Here is a 20,066-nt window from a genome sequence, read left to right as displayed (position 1 = left end):
TGTTGTATTCTATTGTATGGTGTTGTTTTTCAAAATGTAATAAAAGAATACATATTGGCAATGTTTGGTTGACGGGAAAGTAAAGTTGGCAAGGAAAATGATTCCTGGGAAAATGAATCCCGGGAATATGATTCCTAGAAACTTTACTGTGTTTGGAAAATATCAAAATTTTAAATGTATATTTAATTTAAACATCAAACTAAAAATATATTTATTATTATTTTATTTATAAAAAAATAATATTGTAAAAAATAATTAGTTACAAATAATAATAATTATATTGATTATTACGATGGATAGTTTAAATATGAATTATCTATCATAATATATATTAATATAATTATAATTATAGTTACATGAAGTATTATAGTACTCATTTATTATAATAATAAATATAATAATTATTATATTATATTATAATTATAATATTTACGAATATTATAATTAAATAAATTTTATAAATTAAAATTGCACTATGACTTTATTGATTAATTATTAATTTATAAAATATAATAGTTATTATTTATTATAAGATTTAAATTATATAATTTTATTTTAATTATAGTATTTATTATAGTGAAATTAAGCACAATTTATAATTTTAAATTATTTTTAAAACATTGTAGTTATTATTATTATTATTACTATTATTATGTTATTATTATTATTATTATTATTATTAATACTATACTATATTGCTTAAATATGTAAGAATCCTAAAACTGGGAAAAAGAATACCTAAGAAAAGTTAGGATTCAGAATCCTGGAAAGTTGTACTAACTTTCCTTGTTCTCGGATTCTGATTAATTTCCCAGTTTGATTAAAAACCGAAACAAACACAGGAATTTAAAATTTAAGGAATTAGATTACTTTTCCAGAAAGAATCCTGGCAACCAAACATAGCCATCGTGTTTTTCCGTTTCTAAGATAACATCTTGCGTTGAATATTGGTTAATTGACACTCCCATTTTGTCAACCTAAGTAAGTGAAACGTTTCTATTTGACACATATATTTAGATAGTGACATTTATTGAATTAAATTGTAAATGGTAAAGTATAAGATAAAATAAAATGGAAAAGAAAAAAAAAAGAGAAAAAAAAAGAAAATAGTTAATTATTATGAAATAAAGAAATGCCTCACTTAGTGCTTACTACATATGTGCTTAAAACCACAACAAATGCATTCGTATTAAATGAGGGTGGTGCTAGTGAATGTTGATACATAAGATATACTACAACATACTCTTAAATTATCTTTATAAGAATGTGATTAAATGCAAACTCTAAATATTGTACAAACTTCAAACTATAATTTGAACCGTTAGAAAATATCAACAGATATAAAATAATAGCAACAAAAAATGTCAACATAATATCAACGGTTGATTTTGTGTTAAAATTGTGTTCATATTGTATTGATATTATGTTGACATCAAAATATTGAAATTTTTACACTATGTTGACGTTGTGTTGATACTGCGTTGAAAAGTTTTGAGTTTCTACAATATATGAGTTTGCATTTTATTTGTATGTTACGATCCCCATATCTTAGGTTTCCCCAAATATTTAGTTATCTTTTGATTCCCCATATCTTTCCATATATTATTTTCTTGTTCAGTAAGTTAGGGTTTAGCATTATGAATAGGGGAGAATGTAATTATTTTATCATTCAATGAATATATTATAATTATGCTCGACTCGATACATGAAACTTAAGGAGATACCAAAAATAAAAGATAAATTAAGGAAATAATCGTAGACAAAATCTTCAAGATACTCTGGTTCATGAACGTGAGTGGTGAAGACGTGGCCGAGCCGGTGAGTTCAGCCTTAATCCCTCTGCTCATCAAGGTACACGTATCAGTTGACATTGCACCTTCTTCATCTTGTATCTTTCTAACATATTTTGTCCACTGAAGTTCAGTAGAGCAAGTTATTTGCAAATAAACAAAGGTAAAATAAAAGAAGAAAAAAACACACTCGACTAACCAGATATATCAACTTCAAATTATGGAACGATTTCCTCCTCCAAAATTTTGGACGTCAAACCTGAATGTCTGATCTTTGTTGCAATGTGTTTGGTTGTTACCATCTTAAACATTCGCAGTTCAGACAACCACCTAATCCGTTGCGGGAGTGTCTCAAGATGTGGACAGTTATTGATTTCTAGCATCTTGAGACTCCACATTCCATAAACACCAACTTGTATCTTTCTAAGATTCGGCAATTCATTGATGCAAAGCGCATAGAGCCTTCGAAATCCGCCTTCTTGGATCACCATTTCTCGACCAGTGTATGCATTTCGCAGTTTGAGGTGGCTTAGGGAACTGAGCTTCTCTAATATCGGCATGGGGTCTTCATCAAGACAAGTATTTATCAAAGCTATGTACTCAATCTCTTGAGGTAGATCATCTGCACTTGGTAGCCTACCTATGCGCCCATCTAGTTTTAGTACCTTGAGTCTTTGTATTACTCCAATTTCATCCAAACATGGCATGCTTCTAAAACGAAACCCTCTAACAGAAAGTACATCAAAGTTCAGAAACTTAGCTAGTGATGCAAAGAGCTTGCCTACATCCGAGTTTTCATCAACATCTTCAATGCCCAACATTCGAAGCTTATACTTTATACTAGAGTTGAAGCCCTCACATGTCCAATCATAAATTGAGATGTATGCTAGGGTCTCCAAATTCCACATCACATCTACTTTCAAAGGCTTCCGGAAAATCACATCAGACATGTGGAGATCGCGAAGGTTGCTCATTTGCCATATAATATTTGGCGCCTCCACCATAAAGTTCAAAGCTATATCAAGAACCTCAAGGTTTTCCAGATGCGCCAACGAGTGTGGGATCACTTGTATGTAATTGTTTCTCAATCCCAAGTATCTTAACTTAACCAATGCACCGATTGTATCGAATAAAGTCTTCACTCCAAAATCTTCCATGTCAAGTATTTTGAGTGATTCAAAACTCTCCCAATAAGACAAGCTAGTATCGTCCAAGTAGCCACCACCTCCATGGAAGATGAGAGAAAAAAGTTGGTTGCGCTCTTCATTTGTGAAATGATCAAACTTGTCTCTGCCACAACGGATAACACGATGACGGGCATTCTGAGAGGGCCTACTGTTACCATTGCTCCTTAAGATCTCTAACCCCATTTCCTCTTCTGCTTTTTTTATTGATATCATGTGCAATAGAGGATTGAGGCGACATCTTATTTTTCTAAAGTGATGCTTCACGACTTCAAGAACCGATCCAGCAGTCAAATCCCATGCAATGTCTTCAAAATCTAATCCATTTGCAGCCCAAATCTGTTCCAACTTTTCTTCTCTCATCATTGCATTCTCCTTAAAAAAGGACAAATGCAAGAAATGTGGCTTGATACGTTCTTCCAATTGATGATACATCGGTTCCAATAACTTCAATGATTCACTCAAATCAATTGAATCAAAAAGCTCTTCCCATTCAATCCCCGAAAGTCTTTGTTTTGCTTTCTGCCTTGCAACATCTATTATAGCTATCGGCAAACCCCCACATTTCTTCAGCATCTCTTTGCCCTTCTTCTCCAATTCCTTGGAGAATTTATTCTCATCACTCGTAAATTTATTAACTGTTTTCAAAAACAATTTCCAGCTCTTATCAGAATCCAAAGCTTTCATCTCATGAGTATAATCAACCTTGGTTGCTGTAATCGCATTGCAACTTGTCAACAGCAACATCGACCTGCTTCCAAAAAGGCCTGCATATATTTATATATATGCATAAAATTTGGATTAATTATAAGATTTTTGAAATAAACAAATCAGACGAAGACATATATATACGTATATACCTTGAGAAGGAAAACCTTGCAAGAAGTACTTCAATTCCTCTTCTTTCGACACATTGTCCAAAACTATGAAATATGACTTTCCTTGCAGGTGCCGGCGAAGCATCCTTCGGAGACTTCGGTTGTCCATTTCTTCCAGTGACAGATCACTTTCATATCCAACCACCATTTGCTGTATCAGTTTCATAAGCATCTCTTTCTTACTCGTGCCACTAGAAATGGATACCCAGGCATGACGCTGGAACTGGCCAGCCCCGGCCTTATACACTTGCCTGGCGAGAGTTGTCTTCCCGATACCAATCATGCCTTTTATACACAAAATCTGTAAGTGAATAGAATTTTTTGAAATCGCTTTGTCAAGCAACTGCTTAACGCTTTCCTCCAATCCCACCACAATTTCCACTTCCTCTTCTTCTCCAATATTTTTCTCATCAGCTACTAAGTTTATCATCCGCATCTTTGTCATCTTGATCTCATCTTTGAGGCTCCGTAACATGTCACTGAAACGGTAATCATCAATACCTTTGTCGATGACATCTTCAGCCAACTCGATCAAGTCAGCCATGAAATATTTTAGCCTGTTCCTCTCTTCCGTTTTTAAGTCTCTCGAGAAATCCAACAACTCTTTCATCTCTTCGATTGTGGCCCCGAACATCGAATCCTCGCTGATATTTGTACATGTAGCACGCAAACTCTCGAGATCTTTTATCATTCCTAAGACCGCAGCCTCCCCCATGGTTATGCTTCTACAATAACTGCACTTAATAAGATTGTTGAATGTATAGAAAATAATTTCTTTTCTCCTCTCTGTGTCTTGTTCAGAAAATTGAGAGAATTATTATGATAAAGGAAAAATTATCAAATAAATCACGAAAGATAGTCAACTTTTGATCCGTCCCACATTTAAAAAACTGAATTATAAATATAACCGAAGTTTGTAATGATGTGGTAGCCTATTTTAAATACTTTATGCGAGTGTTTAAACTTACCAAGTGAAGAACATACAAAGTGAAATATATTCCTAAGAATAGGATTATTCTCTATCAAAAAAAAAATAGTACTCCATCTGTTTCCTAAAAATAGGAACTTTTATAATAGCATGGGTTTTAATGCAAAATTGGTAAAATAAGAGAGATGGAAAGAAAAAATATGTTAGTGGAAAATGGTGCAACCACATAGAGAGAGAAGTTTCCTAAATTGAACTTTTTATAAACAGAGAGAGTATGTATTAGTCCCTATATTATGAGGGTGAAACCGTGTGTGCGGAAATCTCTTTACCTTTGTCTCACATAGACTTGGTGATGATCCTAGCTCATCTATATAAGTATGGATAACCCTTTCCCTTATAAGGCCTTTTAAGGGGGTGAGTGGCCTTTTCTAATAGGTTGAATGAATGCAGGGCGAAGAAAACACTCTATGGAACGATTTAGTGTCTGAGTTGGCCAAGCGGTGAGCGGTAATGCCTGAGACCAAAGGTCTCGGGTTCGAGTCATTCGTGGGCGGCCTTTATATCTTTGTCAATTTTCCCATAAGAAATGGCCTAACATAAATACTATGGTTAAGTAGACTACTCTCTACCACCCACCAGAAGAGCAACTATTTTGTGACAACAAAACATCCATCATTTTAGAGAATCCAGACTAGCATGATAGAACCAAATATGTGGAGGTTGATCGTTATTTCATTAAAGAAAAGATTGAGGGAGGAATCATAAAGCTGACAATTTTTTCGGTTAGAAGATTTTCATGAAAGCAAAAAGCCCCAAGATTATTAGTGAAATATGCACAAGTTGGGTATCGGAGATGTCGTTAATCAACTTGAATAACATACCAAGTGAAGAGAAGATCATAGAGGAATATATATGTTATTGATATGTAATTGATAGGGAATCCGAAAACTAAGATTATTCTCTATCAAAAGTACTACTCCCTCCATCCCATAAAAATAGTTGCATTTTTCTATTTTTGTTCATCCCACGAAAATCTCCTTCTATATTTGGTTAGTTTCTCTTTCTTAAGAAGTGACTTCAATCTCCACTAACAATACTCTTATTACTTTTTTTTATCCATCCCTCTCTTACTTTACCAATTATGTATTAAAACATAATTCGTCCCAAAGTCCCTATTTTTATGGGACGGAACACAATTATAACCGTGTGAATGATACGCAACATAATTATCTCAATTCTCTAGTTCAATAGTGAGTTAATTTCGTGATTTATACTTGAGTGTGCAAGAAAACAATACATGCAACAAACAAAATAAGGCAGAGGAAGCATATGTATTTAACAAGATCTAAATCGGATTTAAAATTCAACAAATTCATTCAATTTAGATTAAGCTTGCTAATGTTTTACAGAAATGCTACTGCGTTGAATCAAATTTCTGAAGCGTACGATTTGAAATTCAAACTTCTCGATTAAATAGAAAAAATCAACATAATTATTCAAAGGAAGAAAAGAAAATATACCTTTTTGTGAATCTTTTCTTATCTTTGCTGGTTTCGAATTGATTATCCGATTCACTCACTCCCCTTCTTTCAATTTCTTTTAGTGCTGAAAGTAATTTTTGAAATACAAAGTCATAAGCTCAACTATTAGGCAGTTAATTAATTGGGAGTAAACGGAGAACATAAATATAATTTGCAAAAAATAGCTAGCTTAAACGTAAACCATGTGAAAGGGAAACATTTAACAGTAAAATAATGAAAGTCTCCTCTAATTAGGTGTGGAAGATCTATCATCTGAATTGACTTTCAATTAAGTTTAGGAATCGAAATATTTAAAACAACTACTCCCTCCGCCCCCTATTAGGAGTCACTCTTTGACCGGACACGGGTTTTAAGAAATGTAAAAAAAAGTTAGTTGAAAAAGTTAGTGGAATGTGAGACCTATTTTTTTATATTGGTTTTATAATAAAATGTGAGTGAATTGAGTTATTGGAATGTGAGACCTTCTTACTATTTATGGTAAAAATGAAGTGTGACTCTTAATTGGGGACGGATCGAAATGGAAAAGTGTGACACTTAATGGGGGACGGAGGGAGTAATTATTTAGTTAGAGTGGATTTAATTAACAAATTTTTGCCAGTAGATAAAGTTTGCTAATGTTAACATGTTTGAACCGTTCAAAATTATTATCAGAAATGACTGCGTTGAATCAAGCAAAAGATTTCAAAATTTCAAATTTAATTCTAGACTAAATAGAAAACAACAACAACATATAATAATAATATAATGGGGAAAATATCTGCCTTAGGCTCAGACAAATGGAGTAAAAACTAAAAATAATGCAAGACATGTGAAAGGGAGGCAGTCAGTCATATAAATTAAATTCTGCTTGAGAATCTCGAGAGCATAAGATTCCTCTAATTGTAATTAGGATTAGGTGTGGAAAAAATACTTTTCAATTGATCAGAAATTAACCAATAAGCAATGCAACTTGCATCATAAATCAAATCTAAATAAATTCACAGCTGACCTAAATCGGCCCAATCTTATCGGGTCTAAATTTATTTTATAAAGCTGGACCTTAAAATAAGCTGCTATCATCATTTATGACAGCCCCAACTCGAAGCCTACTAGCCTAATTGACACTTTATCGAGTGATGGTAATACATAAGATGTAAATCATACTCCCTCCGTCCCTGAAAATTTGTCACCTATTTCCATTTTCGTCCGTCCTTAAAAATTTGTCACCTTTCACTTTTACTATTTTTGGTAGTAGACCCTACATTCCACCAACTCATTCTCACTCACATTCTATTATAAAACTAATATATAAAAGTAGGAGCCACAAGCCACTAACTTTTTCAACCCACTTTTTATTACATTTCTTAAAACCTGTGTCGGGTCAAATGGTGACAAATTATTAGGGACGGAGGGAGTAGAATTTATCAGTATATATAAAATGCAGCTTTTTAAAGCAATCAATAATTATGTTATTCATAAGCCCATATTCTAATACTTTCTCCGTCCCAAGATAAATGATGTATAAAAAATTAAAAAAATGATATTTTAAAGATAAAAGTAAAGAGAAACTAAAGCAGAAAGTACAAAGGTTTTTGCCAAAAAAAATCAATTGAACTAACTTGAGACAACCCAGAAAGGATATAGCGTCATTCATTCTATTAACTACTCAATGAACAAAAATTGGGTGAAAAACGGTGACGCTTCCTATTTTTCAGCCGGCATACTTGAAGAAGTAGGATTATTGTACATGTTGTGCCTCTCTCCGTATTTTGTGCATGCATATTAGGATCAGTGCTTTTAATCTTGTGATTTCATTAATTTTCATGTTTGCCTCACTTTCATATTTTATCGAATCACCATTATCCACATTTACTGCTCTAGCTCAAATTAACAACCTCGTTGCGGATCGATACCTGAAATACTACATTAACATTCGTGTTCTTGCACAATTTGTATGTTTAAGGATGAATAGTTAAAGTTAACTGTTACATATACATTATTATAAAGTGCTCTAAAACACATACTAGAAACCCTGATTCGAATGAGAGATGAAGAAATTGACAAATAATATTGTACTACTTATTAATTGGGATGCGGTTTGACTCTCTTTTGCATCCAGGGAAAGAACCGACAAAGAAAACCCGGAATGGAACATATAATTATGCTCGACTTGATACATAGAAACTAATTAGATACCAAAAACAAAGGATAACTCAACGAAACAATCGTAGACAAAATCTTCAAGATACTGTGGTCGATGATCTTTGCAGCGATGCCTGGTCATGGCCCTCTACAACTTGTATCTTTCTAATGTATTTTGTCCACTGAAGACTGTAGACCAAGTTAGTATTTGCAAATACATAAAGGGAAAATGAAAGAAGGAAAAAGTGCACTCAACTAACCTGATAGATATATCCACTTCATATTATGGATAGATATCCTCCACACAAATTTCAGAGGTCAAACCTGAATTTCTGATCTTCGTTGCAATGTGTTTGGTTGTTACCATCTTAAACTCTTCCAGTTCATACATCATAAATGTTTTATATCTCCATTCCCTCGATATCTGTTCTGGGAGTGTCTCCAGCTGTTGACAGTTATTGATTTCTAGTTTCTTGAGACCCGGCATTGCATCATCAGCAACTTGAATCTTTCTAAGATTCCACAATTCATTGACGCAAAGCACTTTGAGACTGGGAAATCCACGATGTAGGATCACCATTTCTCGACCAGTGTATGCATTTCGCAGTTTGAGGTGTCTTAGGAAATAGAGCTCCTCCAATACTGGCATGGGGTCTTCAGGAAGACGAGTATTTACCAATGCTATGTACTCAATCGCATGAGGTATGTTATCTGCACTTGGTAGCCTACTTATACGCCCATCTAGTTTTAGTACCCTAAGTCTTTTCAAAACACCAATTTCATCCAAACACGGCATGCTTCTAAAACGATAGGGTTTCCGGAGCCTTAGCTAGAGATGCAAAGAGCGTGCCTAAATCCGAGTTTTCATCAACTTCTTCAATGCCCAAAGTTTGGAGTCCTAACATTGTCTCCAAGCCACATACCTCATTTGTCCAATCATAAATCGAGATGTAGGTTAGGCTATTCAGATTCGTTAAGGCATCTACTTTCAAAGGCTTCCGGAAAATCACATTAGACATTTGGACATCACGAAGGCTGTCCATTTCCCACATAATATCCGGGACCTCCACCATAAAGTTCTGTGCTATATCAAGAGCCTCAAGATTTTTCAAGCCTCCCAACGAGTGTGGGATCTCTTGTATGTAGTTGTTTCTCAATCCCAAGTATCTTAACTCAATCAATGCTCCAATATTTTCGGATAAAGTCTTCACCCCAAAATCTTCCATGTCAAGTATTTTGAGTGATTCAAAACTCTCCCAATAAGACGAGCTAGTATCGTCCAAGTAGCCACCACCTCCATGGAAGACGAGAGAAATAAGTTTTTTTCCATCGTCATTCGTGAAATGATTAAACTTGTCTCTACCACAATGGACAACACGATGACGGGCATTCTGAGAGGGCCTACTGTTTACGTTGCTCCTTAATATCTCTAAGCCCATTTCCTCTTCTGCTTTTTTGATTGATATCATGTGTAATAGAGGATTGAGGCGATACTTTCTTTTCTGAAATTGCTGCTTGACAACTTCAAGAATCGATCTATGAGCAAAACCCTCACGTTCTTGAAAAGGCCCTATATCTCCTTTACTATCTAATCCATTTGCAGCCCAAATCTGATCCAACTTTTCTTCTCTAATCACTGCATTTTCCTTAAAAAGGGACAAATACAAGAACTTTGACTTGAGATGTTTTCCCAATTCATGATACATCAGTTCCAATAACTTCAATGATTCACTCAAATCAATTGAATCAAAAAGCTCTTCCCATTCAATCCCCGAAAGTCTTTGTTTTGCTTTCTGCCTTGCAACATTTATTATAGCCATTGGCAAACCGCCACATTTTTTCAACATCTCTCTGCCCTTCCTCTCTAACTCCTTTGTGAATTTGTTCTCATCACTTGTAAATTTCTCTATTGTTTTCACAAACAATTTCCAGCTCTTATCAGAATCCAAAGCATTCATCTCATGAATATATTTGACCCTATGAGTACTACTGACATAGGAGTTTCTAATATCATGGCGACATGTTAACAGCAACTTGCTTCCAGTGCGGTCTGCACCTATTTATATATAAGCATCATAAGAACAATTATTACATAAAGGATACTTGGAAGGCTAATGAACAATTATTTGATATAGGTATTTTGTGATGCAGTTATAGAATATATGACTTGGTGGTTAAGAAAGTTATATTTTGGATTTTATTTATTTTCTAGTTAGTAGAATTGGTAGATGGAAAAAATATTAATTGTTTTTCCTTCTACAAATTAAGTTTTTCTTTTTTCGCTTATTTTCCTTTTAGTTTTATTTTCTATAAGTTTAGGATTTCCCTTTGTCTATATAAATGCCTCATTGTTTAACTAAAAAGACAGACTTGAATATACTCCCCCCGTTCTAGATAATTTGGGACACTTTGACCCGGCACGGATTTTAAGAAATGTAATGGAAAGTGAGTTGAAAAAGTTGGTGGGATGTGGGTCCTACTTTTAAAGTATTAGTTTTATAATAAAATGTGAGTAGGAATGAGTTAGTGGAATATGGGGTCTACTACGAAAAATGGTAAAAGTGAAGTGGGACAAATTATGTCGGACGGCCCGAAATGGAATACTGGGTCGAATTATCTGGGATGGAGGGAGTATAATTTTACATTAGGTTTTTATACTCCTAAGTTCTCAATAAGTTTGAGTTCTTTATTTACTAGTTCAGTCATTCTTATACGTTTCTGTATTCAATTGAATCATTTGGTATCAGAGCCATCATCATTTGCATCATCAAACGTTAATTAGACTTGAGAAAGCAAACAAAACTTTGAGTCTTATGGAAAACATATGAGAATGACTGACTTGAGAAAGCAATCAAGGGAATTATGATGGCTCTAATACCAAATGATGCAAATGAATACAGAAACGTATGAGAATGACTGAACAGGTAAATAAAGAACTCAAACTTATTGAGAACTTCGTAGTATAAAAACTCGATGTAAAATTACACTCCCTCCGTCTCGCTTAACATGACACGTTTTCCTTTTTAGTTTGTCCCAACTAAGATGACACATTTGCTTTCTTGGTAACTTTCCCTCTCCAATTAATTCACCCAAACACTTTTTCTCACTCCTATTAAAATATCCATCCTTCTTTATCTCTCTACTTTAATACTTACACTCATCTACTTTAATACTTACACTCACCTTCTCTCTCTCCAATTAAACACTTTAACTAATAACTCTTAAAATTCCGTGCCGGCTAAGCAATGTGTCATCTTAGCCGGGACAGAGGGAGTATATTCAAAGTCTAAAAAGCCTTTATATAGGCAAAGGAAAAACCTAATTTTGTAGAAGGAAAAAAAATTAATATGTTTCCATCTACTAATTCTACTAACTAAGAAATAAATAAAATCTAAAATATAACCTTCTTAGCCATCAAAGTCATATATTCTATAACTGCATCATTTTGTTAAATACTTATAGCATCAGTTGAAAATTTCTCTCTTAAGATAAATAAAACAGATGGAGATATATACCTTGAGATGGAAGAGCTTGCAAGATGTAAGACAATTCCCTTCCTTCCAGCACATTATCCAACACTATGAAATATAACATGCCTTCCAGTTGTTGGCGAAGCATCTGTTGGAGACTTCGGTTGTCCATTTCTTCCAATGACGGATCTCTTTCATGTCCAACCACCATTTGCTGTATCAGTTTCATAAGTATCTCTTTCTTACTAGTGCCACTAGAAATGGATACCCAGGCGTGACGCTGGAACTTGCTAGCCCCGGCCTTGTACACTTGTCTGGCGAGAGTTGTCTTCCCGATACCAGTCATGCCTTTTATAGAATAAATCTCTAACTCATTAGATTTTTTCAAAATCGCTCGGTCAAGCAACTGCTTCACGTCTTTCTCCAACCCCACCACAACTTCTTCCTCTTCTTCTTCTGCTTCTTCGTCTCCAATATTTTTCTCATCAGCTACAAAGTTTATCATCCGCATCTTTATTATCTTGATCTCGTCTTGGAGATTCTCTAACATGTAATGCATTTCGTAATCATAAAGGCCCATGTACTTGACACGTTCAGCCCACTCGACCAAGTCGGCCATGAAATGTCTTAGCTTGCTCCTGTCTTCCATTTTCAAGTCTCTCATGAAATCCAACATATCTTTCAGCACTACAATTTTTTTCTCAAACATCGAACGCTCGGAGACATCTGTACGTTTAGGAGGGAACCTCTCGAGATCTTGTATCATCCCTAAGACCGCAGCCTCCGCCATGTGTATGCTTCTACAACAACTGCATGTAAATCAACTTTCTATTTAGCTTTTTCCCTTGTTTTTATTTCCTATTTGTGTCTTGTTTCAAGAATTGGGAGTATTATTATGATACGTGATGTCTAACTTAAGGTGACACAATACTAAAATGGTATTTTGCCAAGTAAATCGCAAAAGATGGTCAAATTCCGATCCCTTCCACACTTTTCAAAAACTGAATTATAAAAACAACAAAGATTGCAGTTTTTAGAATTATCTCATACGCCTTCTTCCCGGCAAAATATGTGATGATGTGGCAGCCTATTTTACATTAGCCACCCACCAAATAAACATGTGTCAACCTAAGAAAATGACTTAATTTCGTGATTTATAATTCAATTTTTGAAATGTATTGAACGGGGGCAAAATTCGACTATATATTGTGATTTTTATGACAATTTGCCATTTCTGAAAATAGAAACACACTCTCTAATTTATTTATCTCCACTTTACAGACTATACGTAAACAATATTGCATAAAATCGCGTGCCAAAAAAAAAATTCAACTTTGAACAGGATGAAGGGATTACCTTTTGGAATTTGGTAATTGGTTGTACTTTTTGGAATTTGGTAATTGGTTATACCTTTTTGGAATTTGGTAATCGGTTGTACTTGTATTTGTGTAGATACTATTAATTAGTAAGGTTATAGAGAAAAAATATAATTCTTAATGTTACATAATTTGAAGAATATGGAATTTAGGTGTCCAAAAATTCATGTTTTTGTAAACCCTTTTTCTCTATTTATGTTTCCATGCAACTTAAATTGGTTCAAATATTATTAGTGTCCGTTTGGCACACATAATTGGAATTTAATTGGAATTAGAATTCTACGGAATTGAATTAGAAAGAATTGAATTATAATCCAATTCCAAATCGTTTGGTCACTAAATTGATATAATTGGTATGAAGTTGAATTTAAAGAAATTATGCAAGTGTGTGTGTGTGTGTTTGTCCAGGTGTGTGTATATATATATGTGTGTGTGTGCAGGCGTGTGTATGTGTTTAGGTGTGCAGGTGTGTGTTTGTTTGTGTGTGTGTTGATAGTGCAATTATATTATTATTTGAAATTTGAAATTCCAATTATCTTCTTTTCGTATAGAATTCAAATTGTGGAACCAGGAGGAATTGGAAATATAATTCAATTCCAAATCCAAACATTTTGTAGTACTGAACAATTGGATTTGGAATTGGAAGCTCCAATTCCAATTCCGCTACCCAATTTCATAATACCGAACAGAGCCTTAGCTAATTTCACAGCCTATCCAGATGTACGATGCAAAAGCTAACATTAATAAACTAAAAGTTAGTACTCCCTCCGTTTCTTCATAGTTGAGTCATTTTACCATTTCGGGAAGTTTCTTCATAGTTGAGTCGTTTCCTTATATGGTAACTTTTTCCTCTTTCTTACTTTACTCTCTCTTACTTTATTTTCTCTACTTTATTCACTTTATACTTTATTCTCTCTACCTTTCCTCTCTCTTACTTTTTTATCTATTTATTTAACTCACCCAACATTCATTTCTAAAACTCCGTGCCGAAAAGTTCCGCCTCAACTATGAAGAAACGGAGGAAGTACTATATTTCAATAATATTTAATAAACATATTTTTTTGCAATTATGATAATGCTTTCGGATCTTAACATGACGAACATAGCGTTGAATAAATCATACATGTTAATAACACAAGATATTATGAAAATATTCATGGAAGATTTAGAAAAGTTGAAAAGTTTACGATCTTGTGAAGAATTTTTACACAATACTATAACAGGAAGGAGAGAAAATACCTTTTTGTGAAATTCTCTTCTTTTGTTTGCTGGTGTCGTTTTGATTTTCCGATTCAGTTACTCTCTTTTTTCGATGTATCTACGAGCAATTGTGATATCTTCTAGAGTTGAAAGAGATTATTAACTGCACATTCATAAACTCAAATATGGTCAAATTTTAGCGGATAATTAAAAGTACTAAAATAATTTGTATACAAAAAAGATTAGGCAGCTTAGAAAGTTTAAATAATGTAAGTCGTGAAAATTTATCATCGTTCATGCATCTTACTTTCTTCGATAAATTATGGATTTTAGATAACATAATTTAATCGAAAGCCTCCCTAAATAACACTCTTTCCTCCGTTCCCTCGTAGTCGAAGCATATCTTTTTGGCACGGAGTGTAAGAAAGGCATGTCTAGTGTGTTAAGTAGATAGATAAAAAAGTAAAAGTTTGAAAAAAAGTAGAAAATGAATAAAGTAAGACAGAGTAAAATAAGAGGTTGGAATTTAAGCCTAACTTTTGGTAATGGCAATAATATGACCTTCTTAGGGGAAAAATAAATATCCAACTTTAGAAATCATTAATTTATCACGCATAATCAATTATAAAAATGCACTTCGCAGTTTTCTCATTTTACTAGTAAAACTAAGGCTTCGGTTACAATGATGGATTTAAGACTGATACAGATCTTCGGGGAAAGCTCCATCTGTTCGATGAAATGCTCCAAATGTTTAATGAGATTCCCCTATGGAGATGAAGGGCTTTTCAGGCTCTTTTCCAACAAATTCAAATACTTTGATGATAAAAAAAAAAAAAAAAAAAAAAAAAAAAAAAAAAAAAAAAAAAAAAAAAAAAAAAAAACTGTAAACGAAATGGTTCTGCATTTAATCAAATTTCTAAAGTGAAAGGTCTCAAATTCAAACACATATAAATATATAATTATCTAAATAATTCTGAAACTATGGAAATGGAGAAAAAAAATACCTTTTTTTCATGAATCTTTCTTATATGTGCTGGTTTCGAATTGATTTTTGGATTCAATCACACTCTCTTTTCGATTTATTTCAGATTTGGAGGATTTTGAACGACAAATGCATAAACTCGATCTGGTCAATTTTTTGAAGTTAAGTAACTCTAAGTAAATGGAGAATAAAAAATAGTTTACAAAATAAAATAGCTGACTTGCACTATTACTAATGTAAACCATGTGCAAGGGAAACAATTGAAAATAAAATAATGAGAAAATAGCTGGATTAAATGATTATAATAACAATGTCAAACATATGAAAGAGAGGCAGTCAGATAAATTATTTTTTGCTGCTTATCTCAATGAATTTCTTTAAGAATCTCGAGATCATAACTCAGTCTCCTCTGATTATATAATTTATATTCCTATTTTATTTTTTAGAAGATGAAAGATAGAATTAGAAAATTACTTCCTTTCAAAAGTTCATTTTAATGACTTCAACTATTTTTTATTAATAAATTAATTTAGTACAGCTTTCGATGCAACTTTCATCATCATGAAACAAATCTAGCTAAATTGAACAGAAATAATCATTGCAACTTGCATCGTAAATCAAATCAAATAGTATAAGTAAATTCACACCTGGCCTGAACCGGCCCAATCTTATTGGCCCTAATTTTATTCTTATATAAATTGGACCTAACAATAAGTTTACAGCGGGCCAGGCTGCTATTAATTATCATTGATTGTAGAGTTTTAGGTTTGTCAAGCCTGCTAGCTTAATTGACACTCCCTTTTTATCAATCAAAGTAAGTGAAAGTGAAACGTGTCTATTGAGAGATGAAGATGAGTTGCGAAAACGAAGAGAGAGTTTTATTGATTTGATTTCTGAGCTTAGTCACAGAGAGATTGAGATTGGGGAAAAACAGAATTAACAAACTAAGAAATTCTATTTAAACCTAATAGAGATCAACGGCTGAGTTGATCCAATGGTCCAGATTTAACCATCTAACTAATACTCAATCTGACAGCCCATGAAGCTCCAAAGCTCAAGTGAGCTCCTTTCTTCGTCTTCAGCTTCACGGCTGTGCAATCATATCACAAATCTCCACCTTGATTGCTCTGCCGATTATCAACATATCTTGCATAAACTCACAAGCTTCATACATGATCCAAGCTTGCTTCTTGACACCGGCTTAGTAAGCATATCAGCCGGATTCTCAGTGGTATCTACTTTGAATACCTTTACTTCGCCTTCATCTATCTTCTCTCGGATAAAATGTAGGTGCACGTCTATATGTTTACTTCTCTCGTGGTATACTTGGTGTTTGGACACACAAAGCGCACTGTTGTTGTCACAACCAACAGCCACTGATTCTTGAACTACACCAAAGTCTTTCAAAATCCCCCTTAGCCAATAGCTTTCCTTTACCGCAGCTGTTAAAGCCATAAACTCAGCTTCGGTTGTGGATAGTGCAACCACTGATTGGAGACTGCTCTTCCAGCTTACTGCAGCTCCATAAAGAGTGAACACATATCCAGATTGGGATCTTCTTGTGTCTATGTTTCCTGCAAAATCAGAATCTGACCATCCCACCAAAGCATCACCACATACTTCATTTGCACCATCAAACAGAATCCCAATGTCACTGGCCCCTTTCATATATCTCATCAACCATTTCAAGGCTAACCAATGCTCCTTCCCATGGTTCGACATAAAACTGCTGGTAATAGAAACAGCTTGGGCTATATCCGGCCTTGTGCTAATCATGGCATACATAATGCTACCAATCATGCTAGCATAAGGGAGTTTCTGCTTCTCATTTATTTCTACCTCAGATCTTGGAGCTTGATGAACTGACAACTTGAAGTGTTGGCCCATAGGAAACTGAGACCTCCTTAACATTGTCTAACCCGAACTTCTTGAGCATCCTTGATACATAATCTGCCTGAGTCAACCAGATTTTCTTCTCCTTTCTGTCTCTGATTATTGTCATGCCCAAGATTCTTTTTGCTGACCCAAGGTCCTTCATCTCAAACACTGAGATCATTCTTCACTTTCTGCACTTCATTCTTGCAAGCACCAGCCAACAACATATCATCAACATAGAGTAATAGATAAGCCACAACAGCTCCACCTTGACTCTTGATATACACACACTCATCATATTTTGAGCTCACAAAGCCACTGCGGATCATATGGTCATCAAACTTTCTATGCCATTGCCTACTAGCTTGCTTCAAGCCATAGATGCTCTTTTTCAGTAGACACACCTTTCCCTTATCCTCTGACTTGACAAAGCCCTCGGATTGCATCATATATATTGTCTCTCTGAGCTCACCATGCAAGAAAGCTGTCTTCACATCAAGCTGTTCAAGCTCCTAGTCTCTTCTTGCTACAATGGCTAACAATAATCTGATGGAAGCATGTTCCACCACAGGGCTGAAGACCTCATCAAAATCTACACCTTGCTCCTGTGTGAACCCCCTTGCCACCAATCTGGCCTTGAATCTCACTCCATCTGGTTCAGCAGCCTCAATTTTCTTCTTAAAAACCCATTTACAGCTCACAACTCTTCTCCCATCAGGTTTCTCCACCAAAACCCATGTTCCATTTTTTAGCAAAGATTCTATCTCCTCAATCATTGCTTGCATCCATCTTTCCAATTCCTTACTTTGCATTGCTTCATTATATGAACAAGGCTCTGAATATTCAACTTCCTCAGCTACTAGCAAAGCATAGAATAGAAATTATGCATCTAAATACTTGGCTGGTGGTTTTGAGGTCCTCTTTGTTCTATCTCTAGTCAGTTTCCAGTTCCTCAAATTGTCTGGATTAGGTTGTTGGCCAAGTGGATCAGCTGATGGTGATGGGGAATTAGAAATTTCATCAGCTTGACTGTGATCAGGGGTGAGGTCAGACTGCTCAGGCTCCACCTCAATTGCTGAAGTGACCCTGACCTCTCTTGAAAGGCAATTCTATTTCCAAGAAAACCACATCTCTACTAATGATGACCCTTCCATTCCCAGGCTCTATACACCACAACCTATAGCCCTTTAACTCCTGGTTGATACCCCAACATGATACATTTCAATGCCATTGCTTCCAACTTGCCTTGCCTAATATGAGCAAATGCCTTACATCCAAAAGTTCTCAGCTCGGAATATCCTCCATAACTCCCAAACCATCTGAAATCTGGGGTATCTCCATTGATGCTAGAAGGACACTTGTTAATAAGCTTGACAGCAGTTGATGCTGCTTCTGCCCAGAATCTCTTTTCAAGCCTAGCTGCCAGAAGCATACATCTCACCCACTCCATTTTGTTGGGGATTCATAGGCACAGTCCTATGCCTTCTTATACCCTTCATCTTGCAATAATCATCAAACTCCTTTGACAAATATTCAAGACCATTGTCAGTCCTAAAACATTTCAAGCTCATTCCCTTTTCAGCCTCTACTTCCACACACCATTCTTTAAACCTTTGAAAAGCCTAAGATTTCTCCTTCAAAATATAAAGCCATATTCTCCTAGAATAATAATCAATTATACTCATATAATACCTGCCCCACCAATAGACCTTTCTTGTGCAGGACTATGTGCGTAGTCTAATGGTTGTGAGGAAATATGAGTACCTTTAGGATATGGCAGCTTCTTGGCCTTGCCCATTACACAATCTTCACAAGAAACTGTTTCTTCATCATTCGAGCACTGCAAGACTCCTTTCTTCACAAGTTCCTTAATGCTGCCTGCTGCAGGGTGGCCAAGTCTGTTGTGCCACTGAAGTAGAGAGCTTGGAGTCACAGTATGAGCTTCACCAGCCTTTCTGCTGCACACAAGAGCTGTCAAATAATACAAACTTCCCTTCCTATCTGCCTTCATAAGTGTCTTTCCATATTTACAAACTTGCATTTTTCCATAAGCAGAGGCAAAAGAACACCCATTTCTCTCAAGAAAGCGAAGGGAGATCAAATTCCTTTTTACATCAGGAATATACCTTACTCCAGTCAGGACTACCACTGCCCCATCATCACCTTTTAACCTTACTGATCCAATCCCTTTTATGTAACAGACTTGGTTATTTCCAAGAATGACAGACCCGGTAGCTTCTTCAATGTCCTCAAACCATCCAAGATTATGACTCATGTGAAAACTTTACCCTGAGTCCATAATCCAAGATGACAGCACTCCTCCCTCCATAACATTGAGGACTTCATGAGCCTCATCATCTTCCTGAGCTCCTTCAGCTGAGTTAACAACCTTACCCTCATTCTCCTGCTTTCTTTTCCAAGCATAACAATCCTTCTTGAGGTGCCCCGGCTTCTTGCACCAATGGCAAGAGCGGGTTTCTTTCTGTCCAGATGAGGTATTCTTGGATGACTCTTGAGGTTTCTTGAATACTTTCTTTCCCTTAAACTTCTTCACATTTAGACTCTCTGCTTGCGGCCCCAGATTCCTCACAACCCCCTTTTGCAATTCCTTTGCCATAAGAGCTGAATGAACCTCCGAGAAGGTGATCTCCTTATCACAGCCATACAAGATCGCATCTCTCAATTGATCATAAGCGTCAGGTAGTGCATTGAGAGCCAAAA

General features: G+C 35.1%; 3 protein-coding genes across 3 annotated transcripts; all 3 read right to left on the bottom strand.

Annotated features, from left to right (window-relative positions):
* Positions 1–1,665: 1,665 nt before the first annotated feature.
* On the bottom strand, positions 1,666–6,404 carry LOC125193838 (disease resistance RPP8-like protein 3). Its single transcript, XM_048091751.1, has 4 exons — positions 6,301–6,404; positions 3,835–4,586; positions 1,990–3,741; positions 1,666–1,913 (listed from the first exon to the last, which is right to left on the bottom strand). The coding sequence occupies exons 2-3, from the start codon at positions 4,565–4,567 to the stop codon at positions 2,009–2,011; spliced, it is 2,466 nt and encodes an 821-aa protein (XP_047947708.1). The 5' UTR covers positions 4,568–4,586; positions 6,301–6,404; the 3' UTR covers positions 1,666–1,913; positions 1,990–2,008.
* A 1,950-nt stretch (positions 6,405–8,354) lies between these two features.
* LOC125196956 (disease resistance protein RPP13-like) lies at positions 8,355–15,589 on the bottom strand. Its single transcript, XM_048095623.1, has 5 exons — positions 15,493–15,589; positions 14,528–14,651; positions 11,958–12,721; positions 8,703–10,498; positions 8,355–8,631 (listed from the first exon to the last, which is right to left on the bottom strand). Exons 3-4 carry the CDS (start codon positions 12,700–12,702, stop codon positions 9,243–9,245), a joined length of 2,001 nt encoding a protein of 666 aa, XP_047951580.1. The 5' UTR covers positions 12,703–12,721; positions 14,528–14,651; positions 15,493–15,589; the 3' UTR covers positions 8,355–8,631; positions 8,703–9,242.
* Positions 15,590–16,607: 1,018 nt separating this feature from the next.
* Positions 16,608–17,381, bottom strand: LOC125195569 (secreted RxLR effector protein 161-like). The gene has a single exon (XM_048093707.1). It carries the CDS (start codon positions 17,379–17,381, stop codon positions 16,608–16,610), a length of 774 nt encoding a protein of 257 aa, XP_047949664.1.
* Between the last annotated feature and the right edge of the window lie 2,685 nt (positions 17,382–20,066).

The sequence above is a fragment of the Salvia hispanica genome, chromosome 6 (assembly GCF_023119035.1).
Source record: "Salvia hispanica cultivar TCC Black 2014 chromosome 6, UniMelb_Shisp_WGS_1.0, whole genome shotgun sequence".
Classification (NCBI taxonomy): Eukaryota; Viridiplantae; Streptophyta; class Magnoliopsida; order Lamiales; family Lamiaceae; genus Salvia; species Salvia hispanica.
The sequence above is the reverse complement of the archived record's forward strand: the minus strand, read 5'-3'. Positions and strand labels throughout refer to the sequence as shown.